Raw genomic sequence first — 20,107 nt, 5'->3', positions numbered from 1 at the left:
CAGTATCATTGAAACTGAGGTATGGGTCTCTACTTCACAGAATGATTTTGCTTTCTTTCTACCTTCTTCACAGAAAATACTTATGAGTCTCTATGAGGTTGTTTCTCCCAGCCATTTAATTTCAAATGAATTGTTAATAGTTATTAAACTGATTATCATTATATGAAGGAATAACATTATGAATGATAAAAGGCAGCTATTTATGGTATGGCTTTCAAGATGGCTATGCTCTACACTTAACATTTTCATCTTAGGTAAAAATTTTAAAATCCTTGACTCTAACTTAGGTGTATATGCATATTTGTTAATCCAAATTAATTTTTTTACGTAATAGCAAATGGGGACAGATGAACACAACACCATATTTGGAGACAAGGAAATCCAAGGAAATCAAATCGAATAGTTGAAATATAAAAATTTTCCTGATGCCACATGCAGAAACGGACACACACACACACACACACACACACACACACAGACGAGAAACCCTGCAAAACCTTAAACCCAAAGGTGACTGAATCAAAGGTAACTGGTGGCATTGTGGACATTGTGTTGAGGAAGGACAACCAGGGAGGCATCCCAGAAGGCTTTACAGTGGCCCTGTTGAGAGATACAGAGAAATCCACCTTGTAATAGCAGGATGAAGCAGGACTGTAGAAATAGACTACTATTTTAGACTAACATTTCAGAATGGGTGATTGGGAGAGAGAAAATAGCTGAATTTGGTTAGAGGATGGCAGGATAACGGGTTCAGTTGGAAGTATGCTCGGTTTTAGGTGCTTAGATATGGGAACAGAGATCTACAGTTTCCAAGTTTGTGTCAGATTCTGTGGGCACAGATCAGAACTGGAGAGAGACTTGGCAAACCATTTGTCAACAGGTGATTCTAGAAGGCTTGGCTCTCTCTCCAAAAAGGAAGAATGTATATGGATAGGAAGGAAAAAGTACAGTTTAAATAATTGAAGTATTCATTAAATGACTAGAATGTACCTAGTGTGTAGTAAATTATTTCTGACAGGTGCTTTATTTAATCCTCCACTACCTTTTACAATTCCTTTATTGTTACCCCCATTTGCCTGAACAGGTAATGAATGCAGATTTTGAGAGGTGCCTTTACTAAAATGAAAAAGCTAATAAGTGTTTAAGATCTGGGTTCAAACTCATGTCTCACAATACCAAACTTGATGCTATTTGCCTACACCCCAGCTTTTATGCCTCAGCATCTTGGGCATAGAATGCTGGATGACACCAACATTTAAGAGAGCTAAGAAAGGAAGTTCTATAGAAGAAGGCTGGGGAGTGTGAGAGACCCAGTTCAAGAGAGGATAGACTCCTGAAGGCGATATGCAAAGTCACAGTTAGGGGACTGGTGACTTCAGTAGAGCAGTTTCAGAGCACAGTGAGGGCTGGATTGAGTGGGGTGAAGTGTAAAGGGAGGGGAAGAAATGAAGTCCATGGATGGTACTACTGTGTTCAAGAAGGTGCTGAGGGCTAGGAGAGAACATGCAGCCTTGGGAGTTACAAGGGCATTTGTGAGTAGTAGGAGCTATATACAGATCTGTGCTGGGAATTCTGTGTGCTTAGATCTCTAAGCGGAGCGGTGTGGAACCACCAGGGTTGTGAGCAGTCGAGGTAACTTCATGAATGAAGAAAGGCAATTCTGGATGCAAGCTTCTTCTGAAGTCTTTTAAAGTGTTATCAGTCTACTGTCTCTTCAGTTGTTGATCTCTTGTAAGAGCTCTCTGAAAGTTACTTGAGATAATCTGTCAAGATATACAGACCCTTGATTATTTTTTGAACAAACATCTTCTAGTACCTCAGTATGAGGTCATGTGGTATTTATGGTTATAGTTAGAAAATGACATCATGGGGACACCTGGGTGGCTCAGTTAAGTGTCAGACTCTTGGTTTTGGCTCAGGTCGCGATCTCACGGTTCATGAGATTAAACACTGTTGTCAGCACGGAGCCTGCTTGGGATTCTGTCTTTTCCTCTCTCTCGGCCCCTCCCCAACTCGGGTGTGCACACTCTCTCTCTCAAAAATAAATAAACTTTAAAAAAAAAGAAAAAAAAATGACATCATGAATTAGTGCTTGTCTAAAATGTTCTAACTTGGTTACTATACCATTATTTTCATCCATCTCATGTACCATGGGTTATGTTTTCTGTCGTGTGTTTTGATCTCTACTGTTAATTTTGTTTGGAGATTACAGAAGAGTTTTAGACCTCTCTAAAAGCCCATTACTTACGGCATGTTCTGATTTTTGACAGATTCATGTGTTTCTTCAAGCTTTTAAAGTACGTTCACAACAGTAGCAATAATTTATTTTGGGGTTTGGGGTTGTATCTAAATCTCACTGTCTAAGACAGAATTATAAAATGGATTTCCAAAATTGTGGTCTTTTAAAAACCATGCAGTCAAAGCATTTACTATCATTTTTTAAAACGTGAATTGCAAGTTCAATATGATGCTCATAGTATTTAACAGAACATGTCTCTTCTTTTTCGTGTGTTGGGGTGCATTTTTTTCTATTTCTCCATCCTTATCTCCTTTTTGACTCAGGCATTGCTCTCCTGGGGGGAATCACTGTGCTTCAACCTGTCTGTAGATCCTCAAGGTACCCAGAGGTGACTAACCCATACATACTTTCTCTCTGGTTTTAACATCCTAGTCCTGTCCAGCCCTGTGAAATGTTTCAGAAATCAGTCTCTAATCACTAGGTAAGGCTAAATGGTGACACCCTACTTACCCCTGGACACACACGCCCGATTCCAGGAGAGTTAAGCCATATGGGGATTGTCATCATGGCTCTGTGTTTAATGCTAGGAGAGGAGTCCAGTCAGAGTTAAATAAAATGTTACTATCCATTACTACTCAAGAGACTGCTTTCATGCCACATACTTGGTTAAGCTCTGGGGACATGCTAGTATAGTAAGCAAATAGATGCAATCGCTTCTCTTGAGGAGTTTATAGTCTAGGGAAAAGAAATCTCTTTTAAGCAACATCATAGAAATGTAAACCAAGCTTCACAGCAAGAAAGATAGGCATTCGTCATTTGTTATTGAAAACGTATTTTTTGAGTAACTATTACGGGCGAGGTGCCTGGATGAAGAGTGAATATAGCAGTAACAATGGCACAGGTCTTTCCAGGGCTCTTCAGGAAATATCTTTGTCACACAGGTTATTGAGTGCTAGTGTTGATATTTTGTATTGTTTTAGTAAATTCCCTATCTTTGAAATTCGTATTTGTAACACTTATTTGACCTGGAAGTTGGTAAAGTATGTAAGACTGACTCTCTTCAAAAATATGTAACATTTAAACATGACAGCAGGTTTTAGCTCTCCAAGTGTACTTCCTCTTCACATTCATTTTTCCTAGTCGGTAACATTTAATAGTAAGCAGTATAACTGGCTGTAACCAATATGATTATCTTCATATATTCTATAACATTTCTTGCAGTTATTGCCAGCTTTCGAGGAACGGTACCATATGGCCTGTCATTGGAAATTGGAGATACAGTTCAGATCCTGGAGAAGTGTGATGGTAAGTGGGCTAGTTACCCCCCTGTGGTTTGAAGCTATATACCCAACCTCCTCACCACTGGACAGTTTGTAATGTTTACAAATTCTGTCCTCCTATTGATTTCTGGAATTTTTCCAGTGGTCACAGTGAACCATTTTTGACAAAGTTTGTTTCTTGCAATGTCTGGCTTATGGAAAAGCATGATTTGCTATTTTTAAGCTGATTTTATTGTTCCTGATATTATGTCTTTATATTCACTAGATGCCAACATAGAAAGCAGTTGAGGCTACTGTATTTGTGGGAGTTCATGATTCAGTGCCAAACTAGAAGGTCTTTGTCAGAATCTCAAGTGTCTTGTAGGTGCCCAGGACAGGAAGAAACATACATCCAGAGCAGAAATGGCTTCTGCAAGGTTAGGTAATCAGAGGCCTTGGGGAAGGCTTGAGCCAAGGCCAACTCTGCTCTGGTCCTGCAATCCTCTCTCCACCCCTATATTTGAACTAAAGTTATTCAATGCATTTGAAATGTTTGTGGAATATATTATAAGAATTTTATGATTATTATTGATTTATGCAGCATGTAACTCATTAAATCAAGATACTTAGTATGTCCTCAGATGTTTCCATTCCTGTAAATGGACTTAAACTCTCGTATTTAAAAAGATCCCAGTTGAAATGACTACTCTTTTTTTCTTGTTAATAAAATGGCCACATTTTAAAGCCCTTCTAGTATATCCCAAAATACTTATTTTCTTCTGAAATGCTGTCTTCAGTAGGAATTTATAATATGATAACATCCATGAAACTGTATTCCCCAAAACAGAACTATTAAGTTCACTTATAACCTGGCGTTAAATGGTGTTGATACATGAACATTTATTCTGCCCACTATAAATGAAATCTTTAAGAATACAGGTTGTCTAGGTGGCTCAGTCGGTTGAGCGTCCGACTTCGGCTCAGGTCATGATCTCACAGCTTGCGTGTTTGAGCCCTATGTCAGGCTGTGTGCTGACAGCTCAGAGCTGGAGCCTGCTTCAGATTCTGTGTCTCCCTCTCTCTCTGCCCCTGCCCTGCTCGCTCACACTCTGTCTCTCTCAAAAATCAATAAATCTTAAAAAATTTAAAGAAAATATATAATAAGGTCTTTCTTGTTATTGCCAGATGCATTTTGTCTATGTTTACTTTGTGTACAGGTAAATATAAAATCTGTTTTAGAATGGTGCATAAAAATGGGCTTCATAGCTAATAGGAGCTCCTTTGTAACCTAAAAACCTTTCTCTGTGATGTAATTGGACAGAGACCTCTGTATGAGATTTTTGCAGTTCTCAAAAAGTTTTGGTTTCTGTTAGAATAATTATTTAACATTGGATATATTTCTTGGATATGTCTTTCAGGGATATAATAAATCCTGAGATATACAGTTTCTGCTCAATTCATTCTGCTTGCTTCAGACTGATTTTAAAGCTGTTAAGTATGACATTTTACAATATATCCGTTTCAGAAAACTTATGAGGAACAAAAATATTTAAATACAAGTTCAAATATTTCCTTTTAAAAATTCAGTTTGTTAAAAGGTCCAATTCAACAGAATATTTGTTACATGGTAAAATAATTTGTTACCAAGAAACAAAATGGTTCTGTGCTTGAAGAAATTCTAAGTTGAAAATAATACATTTATAGGGGGCTATCTATTTACCATATATATTCATATATATGCTCTGTGCTTGTTTTAAGCAGTAAAAAGATGTGTTACTCTTTAGGGATAGTGCTATACAATTGATACAGAATTGCTTGGAGGTTAAGTCATAGGCATTCTATAGAATAAAAATTAGGGTCAGATCATTACTAGAACATTTTGCTGATAAGAGTGCCCATCACTGCTATTAATGGATGATAACTGATTTCCCACTTCTTATGCTATCAGACTGATCCTAACCCTAGATGATGGGCTGAAGGATGTGAAAATTCACTCTATGACTGTTGGCTGAGCCCTGTTGTTTGGTGATAGGGTCTGGACCTTGTAGTCAGGCAAAGACAGATTGGAAACATATTAAATCTTTTGCAGATTCTTGAATTTCCCTGAGACATAGTGTATAGCCTTTTATAAAAGTAGAGAAACTATACTCAGGTAAATTAACCTGCCCTAAATAAAATAATAAGTAGCAAAGCCAGAATTTAAGCCCAATCCTTTGATTCCAAACCCTGTACTTCTATTTTGCATGTTTCTATTTTTCATATAAATTTCCATTAGAATTTTTAAAATACTTGTATTAATAGAATACTTAAACTAGTAGTCTCTTGAGCTATAGTCCAGCTTATTTCCAGCCCCCATCTTTTCATACATAGAATATTTACATATAGGGTAAAATTCTATCAGTAAAGGACAGATTGATTTGTAATCACTTTTCTTTAAAACATTACAATGGTTTAATCAAAATAATGACCATGATTATTTCTCCACAGGCTGGTACAGAGGATTTGCTTTAAAAAACCCAAATGTCAAGGTAAAAAATATTACTCCTAACCATAATTACAGAATTTTTTTAAAGTTATTTTATTTTATTTCATTTTACAGTTGTAATTACAGTTGGAACTCTTAGTTGAAATGCCAAATGGCAATTCAGATTTTCATAATTTTGAAAATTCCTTTGAACTTGGATTATCATTAAGACATGCTACTCAAGTGGTAATCCAACATAGCTCTTGCAATTTGTACTGAGAAGACCTTAATAAGCTCATTATATATAAACAAAATCTTTTTGAAGTGTTAGTTTAGCAGAGGGCAAAATTAAAATTCAAGGGGAAATTAAAATTCAGGGTAAATGGATATTCCAAAAGAAGTATCAATTAGAGGTATTTAATCTTTAAGTTTTCTGTGGTATCATTTGTAAAATAGTAGTGTGGAGAAACACGTTTATTTCAGCAACCTTGCCCCTTTTGGGTTTGGGCAGGTGAAACATGGGGAAACCATATTATAAAGAGCTTCCCCTTCTTACCATTCCAGACAGAAGCTAAGACTCCTTGTCCTTTATATGTTTATATACATCCTCAGGAATTATAATAGGAAGTAGTATGATTTTTGTTTTACCTCTCATGTGTATACTTTATGACTTTGGAACTAATCCTTACTATTATCTGTGACTCTGCTTTAACTTCTCAATCCTTTAGCCATTCTTTGTACATTCTGTAATACTCTCTTACATGTCATGTTCACGTGTTGGTTTAATTCTGGCTTTATTAGGATTTTAGATAAGAAATTGTATAATCTCTTATTCTCAAAATATAATGTAAGTAATCGAAATTCTTCTGCCTGCCTTTCTGCTTAACTATACCTTTCTCTGGATCATCCAGCTGTATGTAATAACTGTATTTTTATTTATTTTTGGTCATTCTAAAGGAAAGGCTGAGGGGCAAAAGAGTATAGAAATTTCATATTTTTAATATTTTAGTCCTTATTTAAAGTTATTTTTGGACATCTGCAAGGCACATGCAAATATAGTTTTAGTACTTAATTATTTATTTAGAATAATTTTGAGAAAAATAGGACTTATTTCTGCCACTCTTCTAACCTCAAGTTCTGACTTTTTCTTATTAATTATAATTACTCTGTTTGTTAATCCTACCATTTTGAGTTAATTTAAATTTTGAAGGAAAAAAATATATTTTTAACATGTATATCTGTTTATTACTGTTGTATGTACAGAATTTGCTTATTAAATTTTATGTTATCCTTGGATCCACAATGGTGATAACATATTCAAATGGCATTTGCTTTCCTAAATATTTAATTGAATTTGTCATTTGATTACACATCAAAAATCATTCAGAGGATATTGTCATTTAATGGACAATAAAATTGATGCTAATTTTTTTTTTATGTTGCTTCTTTCAACATCCCATTTAGAACAAAGGAACAATTGCCTTGTCCTGTCTTTTCTCTACAATAAAAAGCTTTAAGCTAGCGTGTGTCTTTTGTTTAATTTTTGTTCCATCAGAATGCAGCCTGCTGATTAACTCCTGCTATGTTTTCATCAGAGATCTTCCATAACACATAATATATGTATTGTCTCTCAATTCACGGTGATTTTTTTGTGTGTCTGTATTTAAAAATAGCCACGAGTGTTTGAGAGAGAAGAGAACAACTACAAAAACAAAGAACCCTCTTTGAAAATCATGCAATATTAAAAAAAAATTTAATTCAGTCTAACATGCTTTCTATTCTATGCAGAATTCCTGAAAATTTTTAAATAACTCTGTTTTGTAAAGAATAGATTTTTGAGTGAGATTTAATTTTTTTTTTTTTTTTTTTTTTTTTTTTTTTTTTTTACTATATTTGCTTCAGAGAATCCCTGAATTTGTAAACTAGTCAGTGGTGGAAAATAAAAGGATGGGTCCAGTGTGATAGAGATGTTGTTTTTTCCTATTTCTGATATTGCTCTGGCTGTATGACTGTAGTGTATGCCTATGACTTGTGAACACCCTTTCCACCCCCCCCCCCCCCCCCCCCCCCCTTATCCAGCCACTAGCACCATAACCTTCATGTTTTCTCTTCCAGGGTATCTTTCCTTCCAGCTACGTTCATTTGAAAAATGCCTGTGTGAAGAACAAAGGGTAAGAAACGAGTTTTATTAATAGAGGATTTTCACAGAACCATTGCTTATTTTAGAATTTGAAAGGCTTAGTAATTGTCTTGAAAAATGAACTATAGGAGATCATGCCATTGTCCGTGTTGTCTGGTGAGGGCGGTTGGTGGAGACAATTTACTGCACTCCGTCTATGTGTGCTAGACCTGAAGAGAGTCTGAGGGCACCAGAGGTCTCTCATTGTCCACAGATCATGGAATCAGCCTAATTGTAAGCACAAGAGTGGGTTCTTTCTGGTTTTCTGCTATATAGGAAAGCATGTCAGTCAACCCATGGAGTGCTGAGTCATGTCTCAAACCCTGGGAATTTCCTAGATTTACCATTGATTATAAGCACCCAAGACTGACTGTTTTTCCCTAAATGGGGATAATACCATGTTTTCGTGTCACCTCTTCACAAAGCCACTCTTCTATTTTAGGGAATGGAATTTCTGTACTTTGTTTGATTGAGCTCATTGATCACCTAAGATTTCTCATATATTTTAAAAGTCTTTCCAGTCTGTTTGCAAAAGTTCTTGAAGTAGCTGTCAGGATAGCAGGGTCATTCAAATAAAATACCATAGTATAAAACGGTAGAACTTGCTTATTTAACTGCTTATCATGAGCGGGTGATTCATTGTAAGTGGAGTGTGGATTTGGATCCAAACATTTGCTGCCAGTGCCATAAGAAATATGCCCTGGATCACTGAATGATTGTCATTTTATGACAAAAGAAAGAAGACAGATTCGACTGCAAAATTACATTTTTCTTCAAATAGAAAAAAAAAATAGCAATTTATTTGAATTACTAAAGCACATTTTAAAGTATAGTAAATGAGATCTTCAAATTTGAGTTTTACCAAGAAAGTTCCAAGGATGCTATTTAAATGGATGATTCTTATATCTACTGTCTGTAAAGGTAGAGTATTGATCTAGTGAAATAATCTCTGCAGGTGGCTGAGAATCTATGGTATAAAGACATTCAGAGTTTCCTATATGGATAAAACTTAGAGTCTAGGAGATCCTTATACTATATGTCTTGTATGTATATGTCTGTTACTTTTTTTAAAGTTTATTTATTTATTTTGAGAGAGAGAGAGAGGCAGAGAGACAGAGGGAGAGAGAAACTCCCAGGCGGGTTCTGCGCTGTCATTGCAGAGCCTGAAACAGGGCTCTATCCCACAACACTGGGATCATGACCTGAGCTGAAATCAAGAGTCGCGGCTCAACCAACTGGACCACCCAGACACCCCTATATGTCTGCTACTTTAAGCAATATTACTATCATTACTAGTAGCAGTAGTAATTATTTAAAATAGATTAAAAACGTAATTCTAATATTAATATTTACCACTACTACTTTTTTTTTTTTTTAGAAAGTTACCTTTTTTTTTGGTCTTTTAATGTTTATTTTATTCTTGAGGGAGAGCCCACGCAAGTAGGGGAGGGGTAGAAGGAGGAGGACAGAGGGTCTGAAGTGGGCTCTGTGCTGACAGCAGCAAGCCCAATGCGGGGTTTGAATTCATGTACCGCAAAATCATGACCTGAGGTGAAGTCGGATGCTCAATTGACTGAGCCACCCAGGGGCCCCTACTACTACTGTTTGAATAAATGTGTGTCCTTTGGGAATGTTGTGCAGCTGTAACCCACCAGAAATGAGTCAAGCAGAGTTATCAGTCCTTTTGGAACCCTCCCACCAGGCTCACTTTGATGCTGTCCAGCTCCCCTCAAGTAAACCAGAGGAACCTCTAGAAGATATTTAAACCATAAGCTTACTCTTTGTTCTGACATTTCTGCTCTAGTGATCTGGGCTGGACAAGGTGGAACCCCCAAGGTCTCTACCCTGACCCTTATAGTGTCCACCTGGGCAAACCCATGCAATCAGTTTTCCTTGTTGCCTTTGTCCCAAGCCCAGCCCTATGCCTTCAACTCTCCAGAGCAAAGAGCCACTCAGCCCACACCTTACACTCTGACCAAGGGAAAGAGAGGATGTTAGCAAAGATGATAGCAGTCCTCACTTGACCCGTTGGAAGTCCTACCTCTCAAAGCAGATTGGGTGGGACATTATCAAAATAAATTCCTTCTTTTATTTATAAATTTTTGTCCTAGGCAGTAACTGGTGTGTATCTGACCCCCTTCCCTGAGCCTGAGGAAGTTTAAGCATGTATAAAGTTGTCTCAAAATTTAGTTGTGTAGGTTTAAGACTTGGTTGTGGGTTCTCTGTGTGATACAGGGCATAATGAGCATTAAAATAGCAGAGAACACTGAAGGTAGAGCCCACAATGATTTTCAAAAGAAGAAGAAGAATTTGTTATTGGAATTGATTGAGACCCTAGATTCTAGGACTATTAACTGGAAGAAAAACTTTAGTCTGAAAAACATTTGAGAACACATATTGCTAGATGATTGCTTTCCCAAAGAACTTGTTTAGGATTTTGATGTTGCCTCTCTTACTGCAAGATTAGCAGCTTGGGGTGCCTGCCTGGGTGGCTCAGTTGGTTAAGCATCTGACTCTTGACTTTGGCTCAGGGCATGATCTGGTTCATGAATTTGAGCCCTGCATCGGGCTGTGCACTGACAACCTGCTTGGGATTCTTTCTCTCCTCTCTCTGCCCTCCACTTCCCCTCACTTTCAAAATAAATAATAAACTTTAAGGAAAGAAAAAAAAAAGAAAAAGAAAGATTAGCAGCCTGATGGCCCACTGGAATGAAATTGCTGCAAAGTATATCTCAGAGTAACTAAGTAAAATGTAATTTCAGGGGCAACTACTTATGACTACTGGAACATTGATTTTTGCTTTTGGTGTAATTAAGAGGAAACAGCTGCCTCGTTGAAAACAGAGATTTTGTGGAGATTCTTAAAAATTTACATTTTGGTGGAACAAATCCCAAATCAACTTCTCACAGACTGAATTGCCTTTACATTCAGTCCTGGGTTTCAGAGCTATGTAGGGCTGATGGGGGTCCTTAAATTAAATTATAGTTGGTGAACAGCGAGGCCACTTCTGTATTGTTTAATTGCTGCTTGAGGTCATGCCACTTTTTAAACGTTAACTGGGTTGTCGGGTTGTCCTGGAAATTCATCGTTCCCTTCTTGACCTTACATCTGATCATTTTATAATCTGTATCTCCAAATATTCATCATTTAAATTGCAACAGCTGCTTCAGAAGCAAAATACATGAGCTACCATTTGCAAATGCCACATGTTGACTTGAGAAAAGGTTCTGGATATGTCGCAGTTCATAAACTACTGTTTACTTTTATTTCTAGGTTTAAATCCCAGTTTTCCATTTTCAGCTGTGTTTCCTTAAGGTCTAGAAAGAAGGGGAATATTAACAGAGCAAGTATTTTAACAGCACTATGAAATGAGGAAACAAGGCTCTCTTGGTAAAGATTTTAGTTTTCTTACTTGCTGTCAAGAAGACTTTACAAAAGACAATTATACACCCTTTGGATATAACATCACAAAGGAGCTACAGACCAGTTATTAGCCTCATGCTAAGAAGTAATTTTCCCTTGATCATCTAGACAACCTGGTTCACTGTCTTAAGATGTTGTCACCTTCTACATATTATTGTCCTTGAAAAAATACATACTCAATGTTAAGAAACTAATCCATCACATAGCAGGTAACACTCTTTTGAAAAGTTGTAATAATAGCCACTTAGGCATTTTCACTTGAAACAATTTGAAAAAAGAAAAAGGTTGTTATATGTCAAAGATAGACACAGAGGGTAAATGAAACCTTCTAGATTTTTTTTTTTTTGTCCCTATCTTCATGTATCTTCTCAACATCAGAACCACTGTATATATCCTAGTAGATGTTGGTATGAATGTTTTCCAGTATGGTTGTGACTTGTGGAGAAAAAACAGGAAGAATATATTACCCTAATCAGAGAGAAGAACATTGTGCAATGGATGTTCGAACATTTATGATTTCAGAAGCTCTTAAGCTCTATGATGCATGATAATATTAATATACTAATTTTTTTTTTTCATGGTCCCACTTACAGATAATAAAAATGAAGTGTTAATAAGGTCAAGTGAGTGTTCAGGGGCGTCTGGGTGGCTCACTCGGTTGAGCATCAGACTTCGGCTCAGGTCATGATCTTACAGTTTGTGAGTTCGAGCCCCGCATTGGGCTCTCTGCTGTCAGCACAGAGCCTGCCTCAGATCCTCTGTCTCGCTCTGTCTCCCTCTGTCTCTCTGCCCCTCCCTACTCACACACTCTCTGAGAAATTAATAAACATTAAAAAGAAGAGCAAGGGAGTGTTTAATCTGTACCTCAGTGTGTAGATATTTATAATACTAAGTCACTTTGCATGTTTCGAAACATAATATCCTGATCATTGAACAAGTCTGTCATTGTCTTTGAGTCCTATGGTCATAATGCTTAGAAAGCAAAAGCCATCTCATAGTTGATGCGAGCTTGGTGACCTCATGTTACATGAAGGCTTTTGGGTTTGGGGAGGTTAAATGAGTTGTTCAGCGGTCAAATTGTGGCTGGAGCAGAACTCTTCTGTTAATGTTGCTTCTTACCACACTCTTCAAAGTTGACGTTGATGAAGTGGGTGGTCATTTTGGTATTGCAGTGCCATAACCCACATGACATCCCTCACACAGGTCTATGATAAGATCCTGATTACTGTGTGCAGAACCCAAAATAATTAGGCAGTTTCCTTTTCTAGTTTTATCTTTTAGAGGATTTAAAATAAAATTATTGTCAATGATAATGACCTGCATACTTCGTTTTTCTTTTTTAATTTCACAGACAATTTGAAATGGTTATTCCCACTGAAGACTCTGTTATAACAGAAATGACATCGACATTAAGAGACTGGGGAACCATGTGGAAACAGCTCTATGTGGTAACTTTTTAATGGCATAGTTTTTCGGATAGAGAATTGTTTTAAGAATACTTGAACAAGGGTAAGCACTGACTAATAATTGAGCACCTGCTGTGAGGCACTTGTACTCCTCCAGAAATTGGAGATACAGAGCCTCACAAGACATAGTCTTGTTGTAATCTGTGTGTCCGCTAATCATGTGTTTTGTGAGTTCTTCTTCAAACTGTAGGAATGTAAAACATGATTTTTCTGGCATCTAATCAAATAGAATGGTTTACATGGAACTTGTGTTAGGCTTTCTGAGTATTTTTGATCTTCAAAGAAAAAGAAATTCCTTTTCAGTGCAATTGGAGTATTGGTGGCATTTTATTCTAATTTTCTGTAAATGATTCAAGTGTACTGAAAATGATAGACTCCTTAGGCAGAATGAACAAGAATATTATAAATATACAAGGGAAAGGAATGTTTCTTGAAAACCAGGGGGGTGGTCCATGTTTGGGGGTTATGTTTTTATGTATGTATTTACTTATTATAACAAATTGTCTTTATTGAGAGCTTAACTGTGTTGCAAACCCTTTAGAAGTACTCTGTATGCAGTATCTCATTTAATCCATACAACCACTCAAGGAAATTGTGACCGTGATCATTCCCAGCTTACTAATGAGAAAAATGAGGCAGAGAGTGAAGTACAGTACTTGCTCTGAGCCAAGCAGCTGGAAAATGGCCGAGTGTGGATTCTTAGGTGAATCTAGGGCCCTCACTTTGGATCTCTGAACATGTCTGAGGAAGATGAATGCTATTTCCCCTTTTATTTTCAAAGACGTTTATAGAACAGCTTAATCATTTGAGGGGATGCGTTCAAAATACAAAGGTGTACTTAGCCTGACAAAATGATTTGAAACAGCTTGTCAAAGAGAAAATCCAAATTAGTGAAGGACATTGGCACAGAATGACAGTTTTTATTGTCTGTTACATATAAAATGAAATAGGATATTTCACTGAAGCAAGAAAATCTTAAAAATAAAACCCCTTTTGATGTTGGATTTCTCTGACCATGCCCTCCTAGAGCTGGTGGCTTTAGGACTCACTACTAAAATCCACAGGGCAGTCTGAGATGAAATGCCAGTCTAAGCTTTGCTGGAATGAGGTAAATGCAAAGTCAAGATAACTGAACTCAGGGGCTCTGTGCTGAGAGGCAGCAAAGGAAATGCAGATGTCCCTTTCAGGTTTGTTTTTTTTTTTTTTTTTTAACAGGAAGAATATAAAATCCAAGTATTATTTCACTTAAAATAACATTGTACATAATATTAACGTGGAAATGAAACTATCTGAAATGTTCAGGTCATTGCATCATTTAAATACCCAACATACGAGTTATAAAAATAATGGCAGTGTACGTGTCATCCATTTGTGGAGCTAGAGCACCAGCACTTTCCCTTTTATGAGGCTGCTTGTGGGGAACAAAGTTGAATTTCCTCTTGATTCTGCCTTATCTAGCTATTTTTACCTGCTTTTCAGGTTGCAGGCATCTATTTTGGGGACATACTTGATTGGCTTGAAAAATCTCTGTGTTGTAAGCTCTAGGAGTAACCTTCCAGCTTTTTAATGTCCTGAGTACTGGAGATGGAGAGAAAGTTATTTAAAAGTTCCCCCAGATACTGGCATGGTAGTCTGTTATGTTAGGAACAAATATGAAGTTTAACCTGGAGAAAGCAGATTTTTGACCTTGAACATGAGGTTGACTTGGCTATTTATGTTGGGCCTTTTGGTTTCTCTCTTCCTGATAAGAGTGTTTCAAGCCCAATGTTTTAGTTCAGATTCATCATACTTGAGCATCCATGTTCTTTTCCAGTGTTTTTTAAGGCACCTGGATTCTCCACTGGAAGATGTTTGATGAGGATAATAATATCTTGTAAATTGTAAGCAGTTTATGAGATAGACTTAATAGTAGTAGAACATTTAGCTTAAAAGCTCATGGTAAATACTTAAGAAGTGCTAGTTGCTCTTTTTAATGTCATTGGTAAGAGCCTAAATAATATTCTTTAAAATATCACTTAATAAAATATCAGCAATGTAACCACAAAAAGCTTAGGAGAAATACAGCAGCCATCTTTTACTAAGTACTTCTGTGCAGGCCTTTGTCTCAGTATTTTATATCTTTATTCCCTGGGGCTCTGCCAGATTGTTTTTATTCCCGAATCTTACCAGAGATAACCTATTCAGGGTCCCACTCTAACTGGTGAAACTTGAGTCTGAAGGTAGATCTGCTGCCCCAGAACCTATGCTCTTTTCATTTTGAGGGAAATGAGAACTTCCCCATTCTCTAAAACACTACAATACTCACAGTTCAGTTTTGGCTACATTTCTGATGCATTGCAGGAACTTACAGATAATCTTTTGTTCCAGGTGTTTAATATTTTACCCTACCCTTTTCATATACTGTTAAATCAAGAGGATTTTTGATGTTTCTAAATAGTCTTCATAACTGTCCAGTTTTTCAAGAATCATCATTTTATGACTAGTTGCCAGACCAGATAGGTACTGGTTCCACACATTAGGAGAGCAGCTTTGCTGCTCAGGGCTGAGGTATGTCCGTTTTCCTAAAGGGAGAGCTGACCAGCTGGTTTTCATTTTTCTGAGGGAACCGGCTTCCTTCTCATCTTAGCGTTCTCTTAAACTTAGGTACTAAAGGGGACATCATTAGAAAATTAAGCCCATCCTCCTGCACGACTACAAAACACCTTCCCCAAGAGCAGGGAAGGTGACTCTCGCCCTGTGACAGTCACTGCAAGAGGGAGCTGCCTCTCCATTTTCCTGCACAGGACTTGACTTATTTTATATCTTCCTTATGTACTTTCTTTGACTCTAGTGGACCTTTCCTCGTGACCACTGACATCCTCAAGGTTTACCTGATCTTCCCTGATGGTTTCCCATGACCTAAACAGAATCTACCTCTCAGGATCCACAGTATATGACCTCCTATAAATCACATTATTTTTTCATTCATTCTCCAGCGGCTGGGGCTGCCCAAGACAGACATGGTGTCTGTGGTTGGGAGCTTACACCACGTGGAAAACACAGACACTGAGCAGTGAATTACTAGAAGATTGCATTACAGTGTCCCTTTAATGACTTGTATGGGTGTGTATTAAATGAGTAAAGAGTGAGAATAGAAGAGCAAGCTCAATGGAGTGCTTTAGGAGTTAGGAGTGTGATTATTTGTATCTCAGAAGACCAGGGATAATATTATGGAGAATGCTTCGTGTTTCGCCAGCACATTTGTTTAACCTGCACAGTACATTAAAACACTTTAAGTCAGCAAGTATTGATAAGGCAGAAGACATTTTTTTTTTAAATAAAATTAGAAAAATGTGTTCTGACTGAGCCTCTGTACCTACCCATCACACAGAACTTTGATATTTCTAGAAGTCTATCATTGTAGAGAACTTCAGATATATGAAAATCTCAATACTTTAATGTCCTGTATTGATGTTTTAGTAGAAAGTTAAAGCATAGCTTCTGGTTAAGAAAGATGAAGGGCAGATATTGAGAAATGGTTTTTGCCCTAAGCACATGGGTAAGAGATGTAGAGTAGCTTTTGGTAAAGACACAATATTTGTAGAGGGCTTATTCTGGACCAAGCCATATTAATAACGGCCAACATTTACGTGATATTTATTCTAAGCCAGGCATTATTCTCACAGTTTTAGTATTTGAACTCATTAATCTTTACTGTGACCCTACCAGGTAGTTATTATGATACTCCTTCTACAGATAAGAAAATACACACAAAGAGGTTAATTGCCAAAGGTTTTTCAACCAGAAAATGGCAAAGCTGGAATGCAGGTTAATGAGTTGGGCTCCCGAGTCTGTGCTCTTCGTCACTGTGCTGTACTGCTCTCTTCACAAACATTGTCTCCAATCCACAAAACAACCTTACGGGGAGATCATACTGTCTCTGTTTCACAAATGACAAAACACACTCGCAAGGCCTATAAAACTAGTAAGTAGCAAAACCAGGATTTGAAGCCAGGAGTTTAACCCATCTTCCTTACATTAAGCTGCCTTGCTTAATGAATTTCTCAGGGGAGAATATCTTGAATCTACATGAATGTTTAACAAGTAAGAGGGAAAACGCCATTTTTTTTTTTTTTTTAGAGGTGTGACTAGTGACCAGAGAGTAGCAGTGAATGAGTCTGAGAGCCCTCGGTGTACCCAGCTTATGATGGGAAATACAGTAAACATTAAGAGCAACATGCAAGAAATAATTAGGAAACAGTATTTTCCTCTGAATTGGCCTTAATTGTATGCAGCCAGTTCAGAGAAGGGGGATGAGAACATGGGCAAAAGTTATCAGGGAAGATTCCTGACAGAAGTGGAATTCAGGTGGAGCCTTGAAGGACATAGAATTGGGAGAGAGCTACAGAAAGGAGAGTTTGAGATCGAAGGGGAGACAGGGTGTGCAGACTCCGGGTACAGAGGCGTAGTGAGGACGCTGTCTGTGCTGGGGAGTCTTAGAAGTGAGGTAGACTCTTGGGCAGAAGAGCAGCATCGTGAACCTGGATGAAAGCGTGTAGAGTGGCAAATGTAATTGACAACACGAGGGGGGAGGTGTCTGTTGACAGAGAATCTGTCAAGCGCAGAGAGGGTAATAAGCAGGACTTAGCCTTCCCTTTCCTCCACGGCTACCTCACAACTCACTATGGGGACTGACCACCGATTCCACATTTGTGTCCTTCCCAGAGAAATGAAGGCGATCTCTTCCACCGGCTGTGGCACATCATGAATGAAATCCTGGATCTGCGGCGGCAGGTGCTGGTGGGCCATCTGACCCATGACCGGATGAAGGATGTGAAGCGCCACATTACTGCCCGCCTGGACTGGGGCAATGAGTGAGTACTGTCCATCACGGGGGATGGAGGGTGTCTCTGGTGACAGATGCCACTTAGGTGTGAGCCACTACTTGGTAATATCTCCAGAAAACACCATATGGGGCTTTTTCAGCTTTTTCCCGTTTGTGTGCTTAGTGCAGACTGTCACTGGTAGAGCTGAGCACCGCATCCTCTAGGGCTGGTAAGGGTGACAGGAAGTTGTTTGTTCTCTAGTGCCCTGTGAGGTCAGATGGCATGCATGTGCTCACAGAATATGAAATGTTTACAGGGATCAACCAGATATGGCTTCTGCTAAATAGGTCTTATTTAAAAATAGGCTTTGGGTTTGGCATGTGTATTTGCTTTTAATATATACCACTTCCGTACCATGGTAATATGTCACCAGAGTAATCTGGAGGGAGACACTAATGCTAACAGCTCCCATTAAAAGTCTTAAAACAGGTGCACCGGTGGGGCGTTCATTATTGCCCTAATTCCGCCTGTGTGTATATATTAGGCTCTTTGAGGAGCTGCTTGGGAGAACTCCGTAAAAAGCAGACCAAGATTTACTTTTAAATAAAACTCTAAGTGACTAATCTAAAATAACAGCCAAGCACTGTAGTAAATCTCATCACTTAAAGCTCTAATCAAGGCTCATGTTGTACTAATACTAAGTATGAATGTTAATATGTGAGTGAGAAATTAGAATAAGCTTTGACTGTGATCCTAGGCTTGTTGAAAGAAGTTAAAAAGATCCCTCAATGTCATATTTGGTCATGTCCTCCTTCCTTTCCTCTCCCCAAGTCCCCATTTGCTGTTTGGACCTTGAAAGGATCTTAGGACTACAGAATGAAAGAAAGGCAGGCAGAAAAGGAGAAAATGGCCAGGCATATACCACAGATAAATTTGCCTCTTACTTAATCTGGAAAAACTGATTTGAAGCTAGTGTGCTTTTTTCTCTGAGCATAGGAAATTATTTTATCAGAAGCCACTTTTTCTTAATTATTCTTTTTTATTTTTACTTTTAATTTTTAAATTTTATTTAAAACCAAGTTATTTAACATATAGTGTAATAATGATTTCAGGAGTAGAATTCATCGATTCACTGCTTACATATAACACCCAGTGCTCATCCCGAGTACCCTCCTTCATGCCCATCACCCATTTAGCCCATCCCCCACCCAACATGCCTCCAGCAACCCTCAGTTTGTTCTCTATGTTTAAGAGTCTCTTATGGTTTGCCTCCCTCTGTTTTTATCTTATTTTTCCTTCCCTTCCCCTATGTTCATCTGTTTTGTTTCTTAAATTCCACATCTGAGTGAAATCACATGATATTTACCTCTCTCTGGCTGTCTGACTTATTTCGCTTAGCATAATATACTCTGGCTCCATCCATGTTGTTGCAAATGGCAAGATTTCATTCTTTTTGATTGCTGAGTGGTATTCCAATATATATCTATATCTATATCTATCTATCTATCTATATATATATATACACACACACACATATATACATACACACCACATCTTCTTTATCCATTCGTCAGTTGATGGACATTTGGGTTCTTTCCATGATTTGGCTATTGTCAGTAGTGCTGCTATAAACATTGGGGTTCATGTGCCCTTTTGAATCAGTACTCCTGTATCCTTTGGGTAAATACATAGTAGTGCAATTGCTGGCTCATAGGATAGTTCTATTTGTAATTTTTTGAGGAAACTCCATACTGTTTTCCAGAATGACTGCACCAGTTTGCATTCCTACCAGGAGTGCAAAAGTGTTCCCCTTTCTCCTTGCCAACATCTTTTTAAAAAATGTTTATTTATTTATTTTGAGAGAGAGCATGCATGCACAGTGGGGGAGGGGCAGAGAGAGAGAATCCTAAGCAGGCTCCACGCTGTCAGCGCAGAGCCCGACTAGGGGCTTGATCCCACGATCCTGGGATCATGACCTGAAACTGAAACCAGGAGTCAGACACTCAACTGACTCAGCCACCCAGGCACCCCTCAGAATTCACTTTTGATTCTGCCAAGATATGACCTAATATAGGTATGAACATAGGAACCTGCTAACACATTTTAAATCTCATTCTCACCCAGAGTCCTTCTGCTGTTTTGTTGAGCAAGATGTGCCATTCAGCCTTTTTACAGATGACCGGTGTGGTAGCCCTAATTTATTTGTCTCTAGGAGATTCATTCCTGTGGGGTGTAAACAACCCAAGGTGTGGAATGGCAACAAGACACTGAA

General features: G+C 38.0%; 1 protein-coding gene across 1 annotated transcript in view; it reads left to right on the top strand.

Annotated features, from left to right (window-relative positions):
* Positions 1-20,107, top strand: part of DOCK4 (dedicator of cytokinesis 4) — a 430,038-nt gene that overhangs the window by 181,215 nt on the left and 228,716 nt on the right. Inside the window, exons 2-6 of the mRNA XM_049641704.1 lie at positions 3,461-3,544; positions 5,986-6,026; positions 8,078-8,133; positions 12,916-13,012; positions 17,735-17,883. Coding sequence (XP_049497661.1) covers positions 3,461-3,544; positions 5,986-6,026; positions 8,078-8,133; positions 12,916-13,012; positions 17,735-17,883 — 427 coding nt within the window. The remainder of the gene's footprint in view (positions 1-3,460; positions 3,545-5,985; positions 6,027-8,077; positions 8,134-12,915; positions 13,013-17,734; positions 17,884-20,107) is intronic.

Source organism: Panthera uncia, chromosome A2, assembly GCF_023721935.1.
Source record: "Panthera uncia isolate 11264 chromosome A2, Puncia_PCG_1.0, whole genome shotgun sequence".
Lineage (NCBI taxonomy): Eukaryota > Metazoa > Chordata > Mammalia > Carnivora > Felidae > Panthera > Panthera uncia.
Note: the sequence above shows the minus strand (reverse complement) of the source record. Positions and strands in the feature narration are given on the sequence as shown.